The sequence below is a fragment of the Scatophagus argus genome, chromosome 19 (genome assembly GCF_020382885.2).
Source record: "Scatophagus argus isolate fScaArg1 chromosome 19, fScaArg1.pri, whole genome shotgun sequence".
In the NCBI taxonomy this organism is placed as follows: Eukaryota; Metazoa; Chordata; class Actinopteri; family Scatophagidae; genus Scatophagus; species Scatophagus argus.
In genome coordinates this window covers 6678424-6696536 of record NC_058511.1, presented here as the reverse complement: position 1 = coordinate 6696536, position 18113 = coordinate 6678424, and the positions used below count along the sequence as shown (strand labels likewise).

The 18113-nt window shown below is 41.3% G+C and overlaps 1 protein-coding gene and 1 long non-coding RNA gene across 3 annotated transcripts; both read left to right on the top strand.

Moving 5' to 3' along the window:
• Nucleotides 1–1288: 1288 nt before the first annotated feature.
• On the top strand, nucleotides 1289–7430 carry opn8c (opsin 8, group member c). Of its 2 annotated transcripts, XM_046374086.1 has the most exons (5): nucleotides 1501–1548; nucleotides 2131–2175; nucleotides 2730–3023; nucleotides 4327–4658; nucleotides 5644–7430. In XM_046374086.1, the coding sequence occupies exons 3-5, from the start codon at nucleotides 2792–2794 to the stop codon at nucleotides 6148–6150; spliced, it is 1071 nt and encodes a 356-aa protein (XP_046230042.1). In that variant the 5' UTR covers nucleotides 1501–1548; nucleotides 2131–2175; nucleotides 2730–2791; the 3' UTR covers nucleotides 6151–7430. The 2 variants fall into 2 exon arrangements, with proteins under 2 accessions (XP_046230041.1, XP_046230042.1); XM_046374085.1 differs by lacking the exon at nucleotides 2131–2175 and having other exon boundaries at nucleotides 1289–1548.
• An 850-nt stretch (nucleotides 7431–8280) lies between these two features.
• On the top strand, nucleotides 8281–16485 carry LOC124050692. Its single transcript, XR_006841672.1, has 3 exons — nucleotides 8281–8630; nucleotides 11395–11549; nucleotides 16299–16485. It is a non-coding gene; the product is annotated as an uncharacterized LOC124050692 (long non-coding RNA).
• The last annotated feature ends 1628 nt before the right edge of the window (nucleotides 16486–18113 follow it).

Sequence of the window (18113 nt, the reverse complement as noted above, 5' to 3'; positions counted from 1 at the left end):
CAAGCACATACAAACAGCATCAAAAACAATCATGCACATCCCTAAAAATATGCAAAATTAATACTTTTATGTCCTTTGAGGTTAAATCCACTCATATGGTGCAAAGACTGTAAAATCCCACATTCAGTTTTATCAGCTTAATGTGCTGTAACTTTCGACAGGAAACATAAATATTCTGCAGTCAAATGGCCTCAGCTACTGATGCTGCATATTATTATACACTATATGGACAAAAGTATCTGGACACCCCTCTTTATGCACCTGGGGTTTTTCAGGGGTTGGGCTCAGCCAGTTCATGAAACTGGTCCAGATTTGAACAAGGCCTCTGCAGCCAGCAGCCTCAAAACAAACTGCAATGCGATCCACTGTGGGGTCCACTACAGCACACTGACACAGTACATCCACAGCACACACAGTAAGGTGTTGTTTCCGCCATTGACGGCTCAGATTGTTACTCTAACTGTCAGCATCATGCAGAGAGAGAAGCTTTTTGTTACAGAATGAAATCCTTAGAAGTGAGGTGGAATTATGGCGGGCAGAGTACAACACATCGCATGACAACAGGTTACAGATCAGCACAGCACTGTAGAGTATAATAGAGTACATGATAGTATGACGTAGGATGAAGTACACTATTGTATCACTGTATGATATGAGGAGGAGGAGGAGGGGGGGGGGCTGCTTGTCACAAGGGCTGCTATTAAAACTTGCTGGTGCAAAGAAAGTGAAAATGTTTTGACCCTTCAAGGAATGAAAGCAAAAGTCTTGTTTTTGTTTGTTTGTTTGTTTGTTTTTAGCACACGCTTTATGATAATTTCACAAAACATGTACAGACCTGAAACTTTACACAAACTTGAAACATGATGATATCTGTGTATGCCATATGCACAACTAATGATTTATAATTTTAGGGAACATTTTATCAAAACTTGGGCTCCATACCAAGTAAATGAGATGCAGCATTGTTAATATTTTATTTTATTTTATTATTTTATTTTCTTGATTTGATTGTCTTTTGCTGTATTTGTACTATCAATAGATAGGAGAAACAAAACGTGAGGACACCGGAAAGCAAAAGCTAGAATCAAAACAGTAATCAAAAAAAAAATGGTACAAAATAAAAGAGAATAACGAACTAATTTGTTGTTGATCTGCGTGGCTCGTCTTGCTGCATTTATCTTTAATCATCCAGTGTTGGGCCCACCTGACGCGTCAGAGAGCCCGTGGCATTTCTCACCTGTGGGATCAGGCAGCAGTCACGCCTTTCCTCCAGTGAGTTCAAGCTAAACCTTCCGTACGAGATCACACGTGCCTGGAGTTACCATGGCGACACATCAGCCTGCATAAAAGTGAGCCCGCAGTGTTCACGTCTCGCTATGTGAGGCGAGTAGAGGACTTTTCCACGAGGCGGAAAAACCCCACTCAGGACGCACAAGCTCCGGTCAATGCCTCTGAACTCCTCCGACGATAACCGGACCCTCTCGGTGTTCACCTCCAAGCTGACCCGCGCTGCTGACATATGCGTGGGACTGACCATCCTCTCCGTCGGTATGTGCACCTGTCTGCTCTGTCTTACCTGGAGACATTTTAAAAGACAGCCTACCGGTCCCCTAAAGCCGAACAGAAAAATATTGAATGCATCATTTATTTTCTGCTAAAATCTTTACTGAACTACAACAGACTTTGGTTTGCTGTGAGAGCAGCAGCAGGACTCGGAGCAGGTACCTCCAGCTGAGGCTGCAGGCACAAATTCCTTCAAATGCCTCGCTTTTAGAACAGAAAGTGTTGGATCTCGATGTGCAGCAGAACACGCTGGAGGGATTTACCCAAAGCTGCAGACAAGTGACTTTTTAAATCAAATTCAAAGCGAAAGAGATTCTGCTAAATACCCAGGAACTGTTATTAAATCCTGATTATTTAATGATTTAGTAATCAGGCTAATTACACTTGAGGAGGAGTGCGTAGACTGAGACGGTTATGCAGTTATGTAGATATATTACATATCACATATATTGTCTGTCTGTGATATATTAATGTTGCTTCTTTCGTCAAACCAAATCTTAATTTCTCTGTGAGTTTTCTTAATCTCTTACTGCCCCTAAAGGAGTGCGTTTCCATCTGTTTTTAAAGGTGATGTTGATTTATAGATGAGAGCAAAAACGTGATGGTCCTGAGGTAATTATCTGTCTCTTCAGCAGCTCAACGCTTTGTTACACTATATGGATAAAAGTATTGGGACATCCAATACAAGTTGTCCCACACCAAACTCATCCAACCATGACTTTATGGAGCTTTGCTTTGTGCACTGGGGCACAGTCATGTTGGAATAGAAAATGGCCTTCAACAAACTGTTGCCACAAAGCTGGAAGCATCACATTGTCCAAAATGTCTTGGTATGCTGAAGCATTAAGATTTCCCTTCACTGGAAGTCAGGGGCAAAACCCAACCCCTGAAAAACTGACCCGTCCTCATACTTGAAGTCCGTAATAAATTGTGTGTCCCAATACTTTTGTCTATATGTATGCTGTATGCTCAAGAGCTGGTCTGTAACTTTGTCTTCTGTTTGGTGGTGGTGAGTAGGTGGCGTACAGTGGGTTTATCGTTTTGTTAATACAGAAAACAGCTGCAAACAAATCAATAAAAGCCATGAAACAGACCCCAAAAAAGTTAAGTCAAAACAAATGTGGAATTGATGTTGTTTTCCTCTTGTTTTCTGTTCTCCTGTCCAGTTCTGCTGTCTGTTCTGGGCAATGGGCTGGTTCTGGTGATTTGCTACCGCAGGAGGAAGAAGATGGCGGGCTCGGAGCTGCTGTGCGTGAACTTGGCTGTGGTCGACTTCCTCTGCTGCATCTGCTTCTACCCGCTCTCCATCTTGTCCTCCTTTCGCCACGCCTGGCTGGGAGAAAACACCACGTGCGTTTACTACGGCCTCGGCTGCTTCATCTTCGGCCTGTGCAGCATGTTCACCATCACCGCCATCAGCGTCATCCGCTACTTGAAGACGTGCTACAGCTTGGTTTACGGTGAGGGCAGCTGCTATTGGCTTTGTTCTTGAGGACATGTTGACAAAGGGTCTAAGTCACATGTGTCAAACCGGTCCACAGGAGGGCCGGTGTGGCTGCAGGTTTTTGTGCCAACCAACCAAGAGCACACCGTTTGACCAATCAACTGTCTGAAGACGGAGATCAGTTGATTAAATGAGTCAAGTCTGGTGTGCTGCTACTTGGTTGGAAAGAAAACCTGCAGCCACACCGGCCCTCCTGTGGACCGGTTTGACATGCCTGGTCTAAGTGATGAAAGGCTTTCATAAAGGTCAGCTGCATATTGGTCGCACGACAACAAATAATCCCTCCATCTATCCATTACCTTTAGAGGGTTACTAATCCTTATCCAAAACATCCACATCCACACAGCCCCTCATGGCTAATATAGGCTCCTTTATGAGCAAATGAAAGAAAGTAAGACAGTGAATGCAGCTTAATGTTTTCACTAACTTAAAGGCATAGTATGCAGCAATTTCCTGTACCACCAGAACTACAAGAACTGTGTGAAGGTGTCTGTATCTGCAGAGACCCCTGCTACCTTCTGCCTGTATTTCTTTATTTTCTCAGTAAATTGCCTAATTGGGATGTTTCCAGGTGTCAACTTTGTGGAGCCCCGAGCCAATAACAGTGTGAGCTTGGGCTCATAGCAACCTGTCTGTCTGTCTGTGACACAGAGATTATGGCACCAGTAAAACTTTATCTGCACATATACATTTTCTAGCTAGCGAATGTTTCACAGGTCTTGTATGCAGATTTTCTTTCTTCTGTTCAGCTGTCAGATGTCTGTGTTACACGTCATGCGTATTTTGCTTCCAGAACTTTGGGGTTTGATTTTCTGTAAGCGTATGGCTGTTTGTTTAATAGACTTTTCTCACAATTCTTTTCTCCATTAAGCACACTCGCTGAAAAACGAACAAATAACAGCCATGTAATTGTTCAGAATAGCAGCATCCTTATCAAGATATTTGATACATGACACAAAAATAACCGATGAGGGAGATGGATCGTGTAAAGCTTTTATATAAAAATAAATAAATAAATATAGACGTCCTGTGAGAAATAAGTTTATTGTCTTTCTTGCAGAGAATTACACGAGAACAACGATTCTACTCTCAAACCTGACGCTACAGCCAGCAGCCAGTTAGCTTAGCTTAGCATAAAGATTGTAACAGCACCTCTAAGGCCCACTAATTAACATATTATATCAACCGTTAAATCTGTACAAAAACCTGAAGTTGTGGTTTCACTGGACTTTTGGTTTTGGTTTTGTTCCTCTTCACAGCTGTGTGGCTGGAGAGCGCCAACATCCGCATAGTGTGCTGCGCCATCTGGCTCGTGGCCGCAGTGTGGTCTAGCTTCCCTCTGTTCGGCTGGGGCGAGTACGTCCCCGAGCCTTACGGACTGTCCTGCACCATCGCCTGGAGGCATTATCATACCTCAGCCAAGGATGCCTTCTACGTCATCTCCTCCTTCGCCTTCTTCACTCTGGTTCCCATCCTCCTCATCATGGTGTCCCAGTGTCAGATCCTCTACAAGGTGTCCCGCTTCTCCTACCTGCTGTCTGCAAGAGGCATCCGCAACAACCTGCAGTACACTGAAAAGCGGCTCTCCATGGTAACTTGATGTGTTCGAATAAAGACTTAAATTGCTTGAGGCTTGAAAGTAAAAAAACATTCAAGCATCAGGTTTTTGCCTACCAATAAATGCACTTCTTATTGCTCTTGCACCCAAGTGGAGATCTGGTGTCTCTGATGGTCAGGTTATGCCCATACGCATCGTACTACTCGTGAACCGTATCAACGCATGCTTTCTTTTGTCTGAGCTTTTGTGGAAAAGGTACAAAAAGATTTCCAATTAAGGTCACATGGATCACAAGTAGATTATTTATCAGAGAGAGAAAAACGGTGGCGAACTGCAAGACTTCCAGCCTCGCAGTTTAATATGCATGTCTTTTACATTATTCATTATGGAGGCTATTTTTTCAGCTGAGAGTTTAATCAAATCTATATGTTTTAGAACAGTAAATAATTTTGTTGAGAATCTCTTAAATTAATGATTTAAACGCGTGAGAAGATACACACTGAGCGGGATCAACTGGTTGAGTGATATTTTATTTTTATATGAATACGTTTTAGAGGCATGAAGAGTCAGTGTTATGCAGCTGTTGGAGGAATGTTTTGGATGGTATGAGGATACTGTAGCAAAAGACTGTAGTTTGGTACTGTCAAAAGTACTGCGTCTTGAAGCAGAGCGGTTCAAGGCTTCTGTTTATGATGTTATGAAAGAGATATGAAACTATACAATATGTCCTGCTTTACAGGTGCCAATAAACTTAACTTTTAAGTTTTCAGTAATCTGACTGATGCTGTGGGGAGGGTCATTATTCACCAGGAAAAAAAAACTCAAGTAGTATTTTTATTCAGGCTAGATGACCTCATTTCATTTGTTTTCCTAGAGACCACAGTGTCCCGGGAAACATGCCTTATATAACAACAAGAACACGTTACTTGTGCTCATCACAAGAAATGATTCATTAAGTTTCTATTTTCTACAGTGTTGAACTCTTTCCATTGCAGTAATCTTTCACTTCCTCTTCCAGATGTTCTTCTGCATCAGCCTGGGTTTTGTGATCGCCTGGGCCCCGTACGCTGTTGTGTCCTTCCTCTTCATTTTCCACAAGGAGAACATTTACATGGCCCCCGAGGGCTTTGTGTTCCCCGCCCTGTTCGCCAAAAGCTCCCACATCTACAACCCGTTCATCTACTTCTACTTTAACAAGACTTTCCAGCAGGAGCTTCGCTGCCTGCTCCTCTCTGTCTGGCCCAGGCTGGGGGGAAATCGAGTAGGCATCCACATCGCCACGGCCCACCAAGCTCCATATCCCATCCACATCCAGCTCCAGGAAAGAGGCTGCATCCCAAAGAAGAACTTTGGCTTGTCTCAGGACAGAACCCACAGTGAGAGCAAGCTCAAAGGCAAAGCGATGCATAAAAGCAGCCGTGTCCACGACAGGCCGGTGCACACCTGCTGGGGGTCCACGTCCAAGGGCACCCCATCCGTCTTAGAGAACAAACCTACCAACTGCTCCCTGCCTGTCTCTATATGAACTCTGTGTATCCCTGTTAATACATGCACAGCCGGGTCAGATCTGTAATTTAAAGGCAATGTAGTCACACCCTGGTCAGCTATTGTTTTGTAAATTAATGAGATTTAAAGCAGTTTCTGCCTGGTTGGGGTGCATCTTTTTGGAGATTGAGCAGCGAAGTTTATCATTTACCTCCCACTGCGTTAGCTTAGCAGCCTGCACATTTTGAATCCTCAGAGTCCATAAGTATTAACTGAATAACAAATCTCTTTTCAGGGCTCAAATCTCGAGTTAAAAATGAACACTTTCATCTTTCATTCAGTGTTTATACCTGCAAACGGACACAATTGTGCGTCATTTACTGAGACAATTAAACTCCATAACAAGTTACATGTTTCATGATTTGTGTCGCATAATGTTTGTCTCATGCAGACTTTAAACTGCCAACTCGCATTTGCAATGCAGGATCATATGAATTCATCTCTAAAATCAGTATTTCAAAAATTTAAGGCGTCTGCTCTGTGAAAGTGTAGTAAAATCGTACAAAATACTGTCATTCGCTGTGTCTTTGTGACTTGCTGTTTTTCTTTCAGCCAACAGTTGCCTTTTCAACATGCAGCGGGTGCACTTTTAGAGTGATTGAACTAATGGCTCGCTCTGCCTTAACTACTCAACACAAAGAAACAGGAAACAGGTTGCTTTTTCCCTCTAATGTGCTTTTTAAAATGAATCCAGCTGACACGCTGCCATTAACTTTGCAGATGTAGCTCATTCAGTGTGTGCTTATGCTTGTGTATGTGTGTTTATACTGGTTGAATTCCATATATGTTTACTGTTTGTAATATTTTGTACACTGTGTGGTCACTCTCATGCTCCTCATCATGTCATCAGCGACAGCTGAATTAGTAATGTAATGTAGTAATGTAGATATGTGTAATGTATCATGTTTTGATTTCTTTGCAACCTTGATGTTTTTCCTTTTAGTGACTTGTTTCTTAATTTTTAAAATATATGATTTCACAAGCTGGGATTTTAATCTGTGATTCTTCATAAATTGTCCAGTGTTTACCACCAACACTGGTGTCAAATGACACCAGTGTTTTTAGCTCTCTTGTTTGAGCTGTGAATCTTTGCAGCATTTTATTCTCTCCCCTTTGTGTTCTAATGAAGAAGCCTGAAAAACCCTTACTGCTCCAACGCTCAGTTGTCTCGTTTGATTCTGAACCATTTTTAACAATGTGTTTCAAGAACTCAAAATCCTCACAGATGATGTTTGTTATCAAATCTATTTGAACTGTGAATAATAAACCTTTCAAAACAAACATATCTTGTACGCCACTCTTTTCTGCTTATGTATATTTGAAGTTTAAAAATGAAATATTCTAATTTTTCTATTCAGTCCGCAGCCTAATTCTTGAATTAAGAAAATTTTCCTTGCAGGACAAAATCAGTTTCATCTAATTTCTTAACACTCCGTCTGAGCGACTTAACAACTTCATGCATGTCAATTAGAGATGATTAACTTGTCCGCTGCTGTCACTGAAACCAGAGCTTTACAGCTTTTGTATTAATGTGAGCAGAGGAAAGAAGTTAGTGATAACTGCCCCGTACTCGATGATTTAGTTAAATTAAAGCTATAATATCAATAGTTTTGTCACTGTCATTCAACTGATGAAATTGCTATAATATGAGAGGTGTCGGTCACAGAAAAAGACCCCACAGGGAATCGTCACCTGTTGGGTCTTCAGAGCTTTATCAGCTTGCTGTTTTTGGTTCTATTGCCCTCAGCTTTGGTCTTTTGATTCACTTTCGTTCTCTCTCGTTCTGAAAACTAACTAAACCTGACACATAACAATGGAGCATTTTATCAACAAACAGCCTGCAGTTTCCCTCGTTAGCTGGCGGAGGAGACCAAAACAAAGCAAAGAGAAGAGTGGAAACTGCAGGTATAAAAGAGGTATGAAGACCAGACGATAATGCTGCTCAGTTATGTGCTCGATGTGTAAAAACAACGGACACATCTCACAGTCAGAGCATTGTGTTTCCTGGCTCATTTTGGTAAACGTCACCCAATGCTTCACATTTCCTGTTGTCTGTTTCCCACCGCTGTGATTGCTTGCTCCGCCCCAGTTAGATTCACCTGTGTCTAGTTACCTTTCATGCATATTTATACCTGTGTTCTCCTTGTGTCAGATTGCCAGTTTGTTCCGTGCCTCAGTGTCATTTGTTCTAGCATTCTTCCCAGCGTTCCCTGCTTGCCTTTTTGACTTTCCCTTTCTGTTTGTTTGCCTTTACTGACTGCTCCCCTGTGTTGTCGAACCCCTGCCTGTTTAACAAAGACTGATTTTGAAGCCAACTTTCTGATGGGGACAAGAAGGGGAAGACCTGCAGGCCAGATTTGAAACCAAGTCATTGCCATGAAGGGATTTCAATCTTCTGCACATGGGATGAGTATAATAACCACTCGGCCAAGCATCAACCCACCATGACCATCTTTTAAGGTGATAATGGAGCATGTCAGTGTTTTGTTGATAGCTATGGTTACTGCACGAAAACCAGTTTATCAGGCTTCTTCAAGGGGTCAATCTGCAGTGTTTGTGGGCCTCCAGAGTATTTTTCCCATCAACATCTACAAATAATACATCAATGAGGAAATTGCATGCATGCACGCACATTGGCAAAACAAACGTATTGAATCGAACCAAACACGACAAGAGACTGACCTTTCATTTTCAGTAGACCAAAACAAAAGATTAAAAGCCTTGGTTATGTGTCACACGGTTCCTGTGAAACGTCTGAACAGTTGAGCGGGACTGTGTGTATGTGCTACAGATTACATAATATCTTAACAATAGGTTGCATTCATGAGCAAAACTCCAAAGTCTTTCCTCCATTGTCTACTTCGGCAATAAAATGCATTTTATCAGAAATCTTACCATAGTGACATACACTCACAAAAGTTTAAATGCTGCAAAAAGAAAAGAAAGAAGCTTTTAAATGCAGTCAGGTTCCTTTGTTAATGTGTTCAAATGTTCAGTTTTGAAAGTAAAAAAGCTGTGTTTGATAATGGGGCAGGTTTTACGAACAGGTTCATCCGCCTGTGGCAGTTTACTAGTAATTACTTTTCAGCGTCAATCAAAAACACACCACACATACACACACAAAATCGAAACTTGTCTCCAAAGTAGATCTCTCAAAGAAATGTGAAATGCCATGAATGGCAGTATTCATCCATCACTGAGTTCAAACCAGTCATGAAATCAGCAGCCTACTCAGATGTGGCTTCATGTGGAGCTTTCAACAACTGGACACAAACCATTTTTTTTCTAAAGAGGACTAAATGGGGCCCTTCAGAACCAGAGCCATCTCAAAAGGCTAATAAAAGGGCAAAAGTGCTGTTTATTTATTTGAACATCTCCCACTGACTGGTTCACAGGTTAAGAAATAGTTGCAGGTAAGATGAAGCGGAGACCTGAATTCCCCACAGATGGAAATCTCTGTATGAGTAGTTCATTTTTTTCTCTGACATAAACATTAGAATTTTCATTAATTTCATTTTAGAAAGAAAAGTAAAAAAAAATGACTCATAGCTGAGGACAGCAGCTTCAGCTGTTGGTATGTTTTGTGACAGCGGGTTTAGGGCAGAAACGTGGTTCAAGCACATACGAGAACACTCAAACGTACCCTTCAAGATACGCAAGATCGATTTCATGTGCCGTTGCATTGTACAACTCAACAGTCTAGTCCTCATTTTCTCCCCATCCTTACAGAACTGTGCAACACTTACCCACAATCATCACCTTCCACCACTGTGCTGATAGGTATATAACCTGTATAGCGGTATTTTGTACAGCGTTTATTTTAAAACCGTTAATTTATAAACTCTTACTCTTTATATTTCTGAAATTGTTTTGCATATTTGCAATCTGTTCTGTTCTTGTGAGCTGCAAAGGCAATTGAATTTCCCCGCTGTGGGATCAATAAAGTTCATCTTAATAATGTAGTTTGAAAAGAAATACTCTGTAAATAAACAGACTGATGTGTTGGTCTCTTCTCACTGCGACCGATGGCCACCTTTCTCACGCAATAAGCAATTTCTAAAGCCATCTCATACAAACCAACAGGTCAGAAATAAGCGGAGAAATGGGAAGTGCACATAAATTACATCGCTGATCAACTGATCATTGACTGAACAATTTGCTTTCTGCAGTTCTCGCTGATAAAATATTTCGATTCTTATTTCGATCTGTATGGAAAATATTATGCTGCTTTTGTGCACCTGTGGGAAATACCAGAGGTACTGGCGTGTAAAGATATGGGGATAAAAAAAGGATGAAACAAAACATACCAACAGCTGAAGATCAGCACACTGCATTTATTTGACAAGTGCAGCAGGTTACGTTTAGCAGATTTTACATAACAAAACATGTGATGGCAAACCCTTTGAATTAAAGTATAAACATAACATAAACAACATAACATAAATAAGTACTTTTTCAAAGATTATGTTATCTTATATTATGTTCTTCTTTTGCAATGTGCAATTTTACTACTTCAGACAAACTATGACTCCCTGCCTCTGTCCAAAATCCAGCGTCACCACAACTGTTCAGTTAACTGTTCACAGAGAAATGCTTTTAAAATGTGTATTCCTTCAAAAAAAAAATCTCCTTTGCACTAGTTTTATTGTGAGCTCTCTTCTACTTGTCGCTGTCAATTAAGCCCTCAAATTTTATGCCCGGTAACACAAACCGGTCAATACATTCGCCGCGGTTAATCTGATAGAAGACAGCACTAAGCTTAAAAAAACCAACTCTAAAAGTACATCTCAGTGTATTAAAGCTCTGGAGAGATGGGGACAGTCTGTGAGACCCTGTTCCTGTGGAGGCACTGGCTGTCACGGCATCTCACCCTCATTAGCCTCAAAATGGGGACGAGGCGGTAGGCCCTGATGAGACCCACGGGGATCTCATTATGGCAGGAAGCTGCCCCACTGGAGCGAAACAGGACAGGCGGCGATGGAGGGATGGAAGGAGGAGGGACGGGGTGTTGGTGGTTCATTTCGGACTGGCACTGTAGGTCCAGGTCAGGCACCAGAAGCCCCCTCTCTCTGTTTTGTGTGCCAGCTGGGTCTCCATTGTTGTACAGCTCATTAGCACCAGTTAGAAGAAGGTGTTCTGCAGGACAGTAGGCGTCATTCTGCAGCCTGCACGCCGGCTTGTTCACGGGAAACTGGGACGCAAACTATTTCTCCTGTACTTACAGAGCAAAAACTGTCAACAACGACTATACAAACTGCGGTAGAGGACAGCAGGAGTTTGAGGGCTTCACTCGGAGACACCAGCATGGACTCTCCAGATTATGTCACTGCAGCAATGAGGAGAGGAAGCTATGATGATGCTGCAGCCTCTCTGCGCCCTGTGAGTATTGATCCCATGTCCAAAGACAAAGGTGAAAAGATCCTGTTGGTGATGACCCCTTAGTGTGATTCAGTGTGAAATGCTTTTTTTGTTGAATATTTCCAGGCTTGTGGATCTGACGCCTGCATAGACAAAGCGTAGCAACATGCTCACGTTGCTGTGTGCAAAGGAGAGGGCTTTCAGTGGGGTGTTGTATAAGATGGTTGACAAAAGGTCAGTTAGCACCAAGGTCAAGGAGCTATTTAATCGGCGGAAAAACTGATAAACAACATCTTTGTGTACTTTGACTGTTTCTTTACCTTAGTTAATGGACAGGAACGAGATTGATTTCACTTGATTGATGCGTTGGATAATTAGTCTTTTCAAAATGACATAATCATTGCTGTTGAGGGGTAAACCCAACACATCCCGCTGCATTCAAGCTGTTATACATATTTAATGTTACAGGAACAGCTTCTAAACCTACTGAAAGCTGTTGCTCATGCTGACATCCCACACAGAATTACAACCAACTCTGCAGTTTCCATCAGATATAAGGTGCTTCATGGTGACTGTCACCTCTGCTGACTGTCTTATGCCTGCATTCAGCAGACAGGATCACCAACATTCAGCTTCTCAAGAGCAAAATATTTCCAACAAGAGCTGGTGGAGGCCAAAAACAGAGCTAAAAGAAAGAAAAACTGGACTTGCATTCATTAGATGAACAGAAGCACAACTCAATAGATAAATAAATAAAAATGCATAAGTAAACAGCTGTTTGCTAATATCAATAATATGTAAAAAGTTTCATGTTAATTACAGTCTAGTTTCCAAATATAGGCCCTAAACAGGGTATTATACTTTCCAAAGACATTGAAACTCCAGAAACAAATTATGGTATTGCCTCTAAACATGTCAATGTCATGTCTGATTGCCATATAGAAACACTTCTTTGGTCACAATTGTAATTATTTGGTTACAGGAAAGGTTTGAGTTTCACAAAGATGTGCCTTTGCTTTTACCACGGACACAAAGTCATGTAGATTTACATGTTTTGGCTGTTTCAGACAGAAGCAGCTGTTTAAGCTGTGCGGCACAATCGCTTTTTGGAAAGATGCGGTTATTCCTCCACTGATATTCTGACGACAGCCGTGTTAGCTGGCCAGAAAGCAGCCGATGGTGGTTGCCAGGCTGTGATGACAGATGGGTTTAAAATTGTGTGTAGGTAACATGTGGCTCATGTGGCGAATACATTTGTTTCATAAACTATCTGGCAACATGGGTGATGTCACACAAACAAACAAAGCTTATAGATCTGTGTGGGATGATTATAAATAATAAAGTTTTCCATATGGCTTCCTGAGAGAAACAACAAAACATGAAGGTGTTGTTAGATGGCCCTCGTGGGTAAACTGGTAGTGTTATGGTTGATAATGGTAACAGATAATCATGCAGTTTGAACTGGGTTTCCTTTCATCAGACCCTTTCATCAAGGCTTCACCTCATCATGGCTTGGCTCTCAACAAGAGGTCTTTCAGGGCTTAAGGTCATAATGGCTAGATGGAAACATGCATCATTTATCCCTGGTAATGAAAAACATTAATTTGGGTGTTGATTTAATATGAAGAAGGTGGAGGACAGGGAGATGGGATAATTTACTTGGGGGAGAAATGTTTAATTTTGAACAGCCATTTACATTTTTCATGATGTTTAAAGGCTTTAGTGTATGTCAGGCATGTCAAACTGGTCCACAGGAGGGTCGGTGTGGCTGCAGGTTTTTGTGCCAACCAACCAAGAGCACACCGTTTGACCAATCAACTGTCTGAAGACGGAGATCAGTTGATTAAATGAGTCAAGTCTGGTGTGCTGCTACTTGGTTGGAAAGAAAACCTGCAGCCACACCGGCCCTCCTGTGGACCAGTTTGACATGCCTGGTGTATGTCAAGGTACAAGTTTCATTTATTCATTATTCTACAACATCAGGCTGTATAGTGAAATGTGAGTTGTAGTTTATAGATGCTACTCACACAACTTGATGGCAGCAGGGTGAATGCATTGTGTTGTTTTTCCTCGATGTTCTGGGTGGTTTTAATTCCGTCGACGATGCTGGTGTCATCTACAGAGAGTTCTTTCCATGTCTGGAACTGCAATCGTGCGAGTGCAGTGTGCATCTCTGCATTCATGGAAAGTGTTTTGCAGGTGCTGAATTCAGTTTGCCAAACAGGAGATAAGATGCATGAATAGAACCTCATATTCATGTTAGCAACCTTGAGTTTTACTGTCAGATAAGCCAGAAATCAGATCGGAATTCCTTTGTTTATCCCTGAGGGGAAGTTCTTCTTTCTTACAGACATTGCAATTTTCCCGACCAAGAAAATGAAAAGATAGGAACAAAAACAAACAAACAAAAAAATGATAAAATCTGAAATAAAATATAATATATTTTCATAACATGGCTGGCCTTCTTGATGATGCTGTTGAGTCTGTTAGTGTCCCTCACCCTCAGGCAGCTGCCCCAGCAGGAAACAGCATATGTGATGGCACTGAACACCACCTACTTGTAAAACATCTGCAGCATCGTCCTGCAGATGTTGAAGGACCCCAGTCGCCTCTGGCCCTTTCTGTAAACAGTGTCCATATTCTTGCACCAGTCCAGTTTATGATCCAAGTACACCCCTAAATACTTGTACTCCTCCTCCACCCCCACACTGATCCCTTTGATGTTGGTAGGGGTCACTGATGTTGGTTCTTTGTCACATTAACCTGTAGGTGGTTTCTCCCACTATAGTCCTGTACTCACTAAACAATGGAGGTGCAGAGAAACCTTGATAGCTGTGTACATAAAGCCTGATGGAGATGCCAGGGATAGAACCTCAAATTCTAGAACCACTGAGCTACATCCCCTGTGAAGCTTTGTTCCTTCACAACAGAAAACAGCGTGACAAGACAGAATGACTGATGTATACACAGGGAGGATCTATCCTTCACGGGGAAGTAATTTCACATTGGATTGATCAGGTCACCTCGATCCTTTGTTTCCTGGTCCATCATGAGTCAATGGACTTTGTGTGCCAGCAGAAAGAAGTGCTTTGTCAAGAGGTCCTGCTTTTGTTTGTTTTGTTTTTTCTGTCTTCGATTCTGCTCAACCCGATTTCTCGGTTTGTCCAGCAATTAGGGCACAAGAGCAGCCACAACAAGGCTGAAAATCCTGTTTGTTGTCTTTCGCCCAAATTAACACAACAGAGTCGAATGTGTCTGGGGACTGCGCCTGCTGGGAAAATTAAACGACAAATTAAAGGTTAGGATGGACAAAGGAAAAGGTTGGGTTTTAGCCAAGTTGTCAGGAGGTGATCCAGATTGAAATATCTCAACAATTACTTTACCTTTACCTGGACCTTTAATCCAGCACCATCAGGTCAAGGTTTTAATTTTACCAATGCATTGGTTTATGACCAAATATCTAAAAAGCAAAGGTTATTTCCACTAACCTCACCTGTGTCAATGCTTTTAAAAGCAGATATTAGCATCATAATACAGATGGTGAAGCTGCGAAACCTAAGCACATTATTGTGTGTATGTGAGCCGATTTTTGTTTCATTTTATCTTATTTGTCTTTAATCATTCAAAATTATTTTTTAAATTACCATTATGATTTAGGCATTGATCTAACACATCACATTTAAGCTTTTTGTTTGGCAGCGTGAAGACCTTAGGAGATTTCAGGCATTTGAAATGACTGCTGGGCCTCCATATGTTATTGCCATGGGTGGGTGACCTCAGTGAGATTCAGACATTTTCCCATGATGGTGCTGATGCTGTTGTGTATGTCCTCTCAACTGAATGAACAGAAACAATTCCTGGACCAATCTGCTCCAGTAAATAAAGTGAGCTCCACCACTGATAACATCTTTCACTTCCTGGGCCCTCGACTACGTCTAGATTCTGAATGTGCTGCCTCAAAGTGACTTTCAAGGAGGTTTGAATTTTTATTTGCATTTTAGCTCTGTTCGTGGTGTCTTCTATTTTTTTTATGTTTCCTGATATCAAAGAGGCTTAAGAATAAAAATTCTCAAAGTGCTTTTGCTCTGTTGTTGTTGGATTTCTGGAATCCTTCATGTTTTGCTGCCCCTGTTTGTTCGATGTATCTGATTTTTCCATGTCCCAATAGAGGCTCTTAATGCCTGTGTAAAAGAGGAAAACATGCACAGCTCACTTAAGCTCTGGTTCTGAAGAAACTCTTTCATTGATTGTGTAAAAAATAAATAAATAAATAAATAAATCACTGGATAGGTCAGTGGACTTCAGCAAGGTTGGTGTCTTAAAGCTTGGGTTGCAAGGAGGATCAAAACAATACTCTGGTACACTTCTGCGCATTTTTTCCATTTAACAATGATCAAACAGTCTGCTTTGCTTGTAGATGCGTTAGCTTGTTGATGGAGCTTTGTGGTAGTTTAGGAAAAGCACTGAAGTTGTTTTACAGTCACATGATCCACACCACAACATCTCTCACAACTGGTGGGTAATACTGAGAAGTATTAAGTGTTTCAGTCAATTTTTCAAACTAAAGTGACAAACAGTTGACAGTTCCTGTTTTTTGTTGTTTTATATTTTAGCAAATTGAGTATCTTTGAGTGTGATGGTCATTTTTCACAAAACAATGTATTGTTACTGCTAAGTTACAGTAAATACAAATGAATAAATGATAATTAAATGAAAGGTTTTATAAGCTGGCAGATACGAGTATATTGATTCAGCTTTATTTTCTTGCAGCACCTCAGACATCTGGCTCAGAGGCGACGATCTGCCCCGTCGCTGGTCTTTGGGAAGGCTTTGGGGATGCCGTGGTCTCCTATCAGGTGTGTACCTCACTGTTTTAAATCTTCTTCAATAGTAATAGCATGAACATATTTGTCAGTTTGGCGGCACGGTGGTGCAGTGGTTAGCACTGTCTCCTCACAGCAAGAGGGTTCCAGGTTCAGATCCCGGTCTGGGCCTCATCTGTGTGGAGTTTGCATGTTCTCCCTGCCTCTGCGTGGGTTTTCTCCAGCTTCCTCCCACAGACGTGTACATTAGGTTAACTGGCTACTCTACGTTGGCCGTAGGTGTGAGAATGTGTGTATGTGGTTGTCTGTCTTTGTGTGTCAGCCCTGCAGTTGACTGGTAACCAGACCAGGGTGAACCCCGCCTCCCACCTGTAGTCCCCCACCCCCGCAACCCTGGCGGATGAAGCGGGTTCCCTCTAGAGAACTGAGAGCTGTGATTGCAGTCTTTTTCAGTTGTGTGCTGCAAACAACTGAATGATTTAGCAGTAGTTGTATGAGAGTGTGTGTGTGTTTGTGTTTGGCTGTTTGTTTGGGTTTTTTTCGAAGAACATCATGTTTGTCAAAGTGGTTTGGGCAAACGAAGTGATGTTATGTAACTGGCAGTTCTTTTTCTAGGTTTAGTCTGTTGAAGCCCTTATATAACAATTTATTTCTGTAATTTCACTCAAAATTACCCAAAAAGATCAAATCTTTGGTTGAAAAAAGGAAACAAAAAACACTGTAGTCAGAGCGCAAACAAAACATGACATGAAGGACGAGAAGTGAAGAACAGAAAGTACAATTTGTACCAAACATTCTTTTATTTTCAAATTTCAAAAAAAAAAAAAAATCATATTTCTTAAAGCTTTGGAAACATCAGAACGGTCAAACTTGAGGACATGGATGTGATATGATGTAACCTGACCAGCATTTACAGCTGCAAGTTGTTTCACCTTTTGTTTGCAGTTGTGACCTGATTACCTGACAGCTTCAAACCCGCATTGACGCAGATGGTAAATGTGGGGCGTCTAGAAATAAAAATAATAACACAGGTGTCTGTTTGTTTGTTTTTGACGCGTTATTTTCTTTCACAGCGCTTCTTCTTGTGAAGTGTTTACTTTAAGTCACTAAATTAGGCAGAAAAGGAAAAAGTACAAGATAAGATCAGATAAGATAAGATTATCCTTTATTAGTCCCATTACTGGGAAATTACAGTGTTACACCAGCAAACAGAATATAGAGGGTGCAAAGCATGCAAGAGTAAGGGAAGGATGAGCATTCAAAAAGAATAAATACACAGGAAACAAGTCCCTGCAGCTGTACACAGTGCAGAAAAGAAAAAGACTATTCACGCTAGAGTCCCTCAAGTTATGATTAATGGAAGGATTGATTATTGTATCGATTTGTTTCAGGAAAAGACTAATGTATGTATGTACTGATCCTAGTAGTAGTGTGTACATGAGTAAGGATTATTGCACAATTATTACTACTACACTAATGTAGACTAAAGTAATATAATATGATAACAATCTTGTCAGGACATTCTTTAAATCTGGCACAACCACATTTTCAGTAAAAAAAAAAAATCAAAGTGTGTTCACACTTTTAAACTCTATTGAACTCACTGCTTTTTGAGTACCAGAAGAAAACAAGTATTAACCAGGACTGAAAGTTGCATTGGATGCTTGTTGACTTCATTCTTCATGCGTTCTTCTAACATTAAACCAGTGGTTTCAGAGCTGAGGGTTGGGATGTCCTGAAGGTCGTAGGATGGGGATATGTG

Coding starts and splice junctions, on each gene's coding strand:
- opn8c (XM_046374085.1), top strand. CDS start 1,446: ATGCCTCTGAACTCCTCCGACGATAACCGGACCCTCTCGGTGTTCACC. Junction 1,549..2,729: donor ACTGACCATCCTCTCCGTCG/GTATGTGCACCT, acceptor TCTCCTGTCCAG/TTCTGCTGTCTGTTCTGGGC. Junction 4,659..5,643: donor CTGAAAAGCGGCTCTCCATG/GTAACTTGATGT, acceptor TTCCTCTTCCAG/ATGTTCTTCTGCATCAGCCT.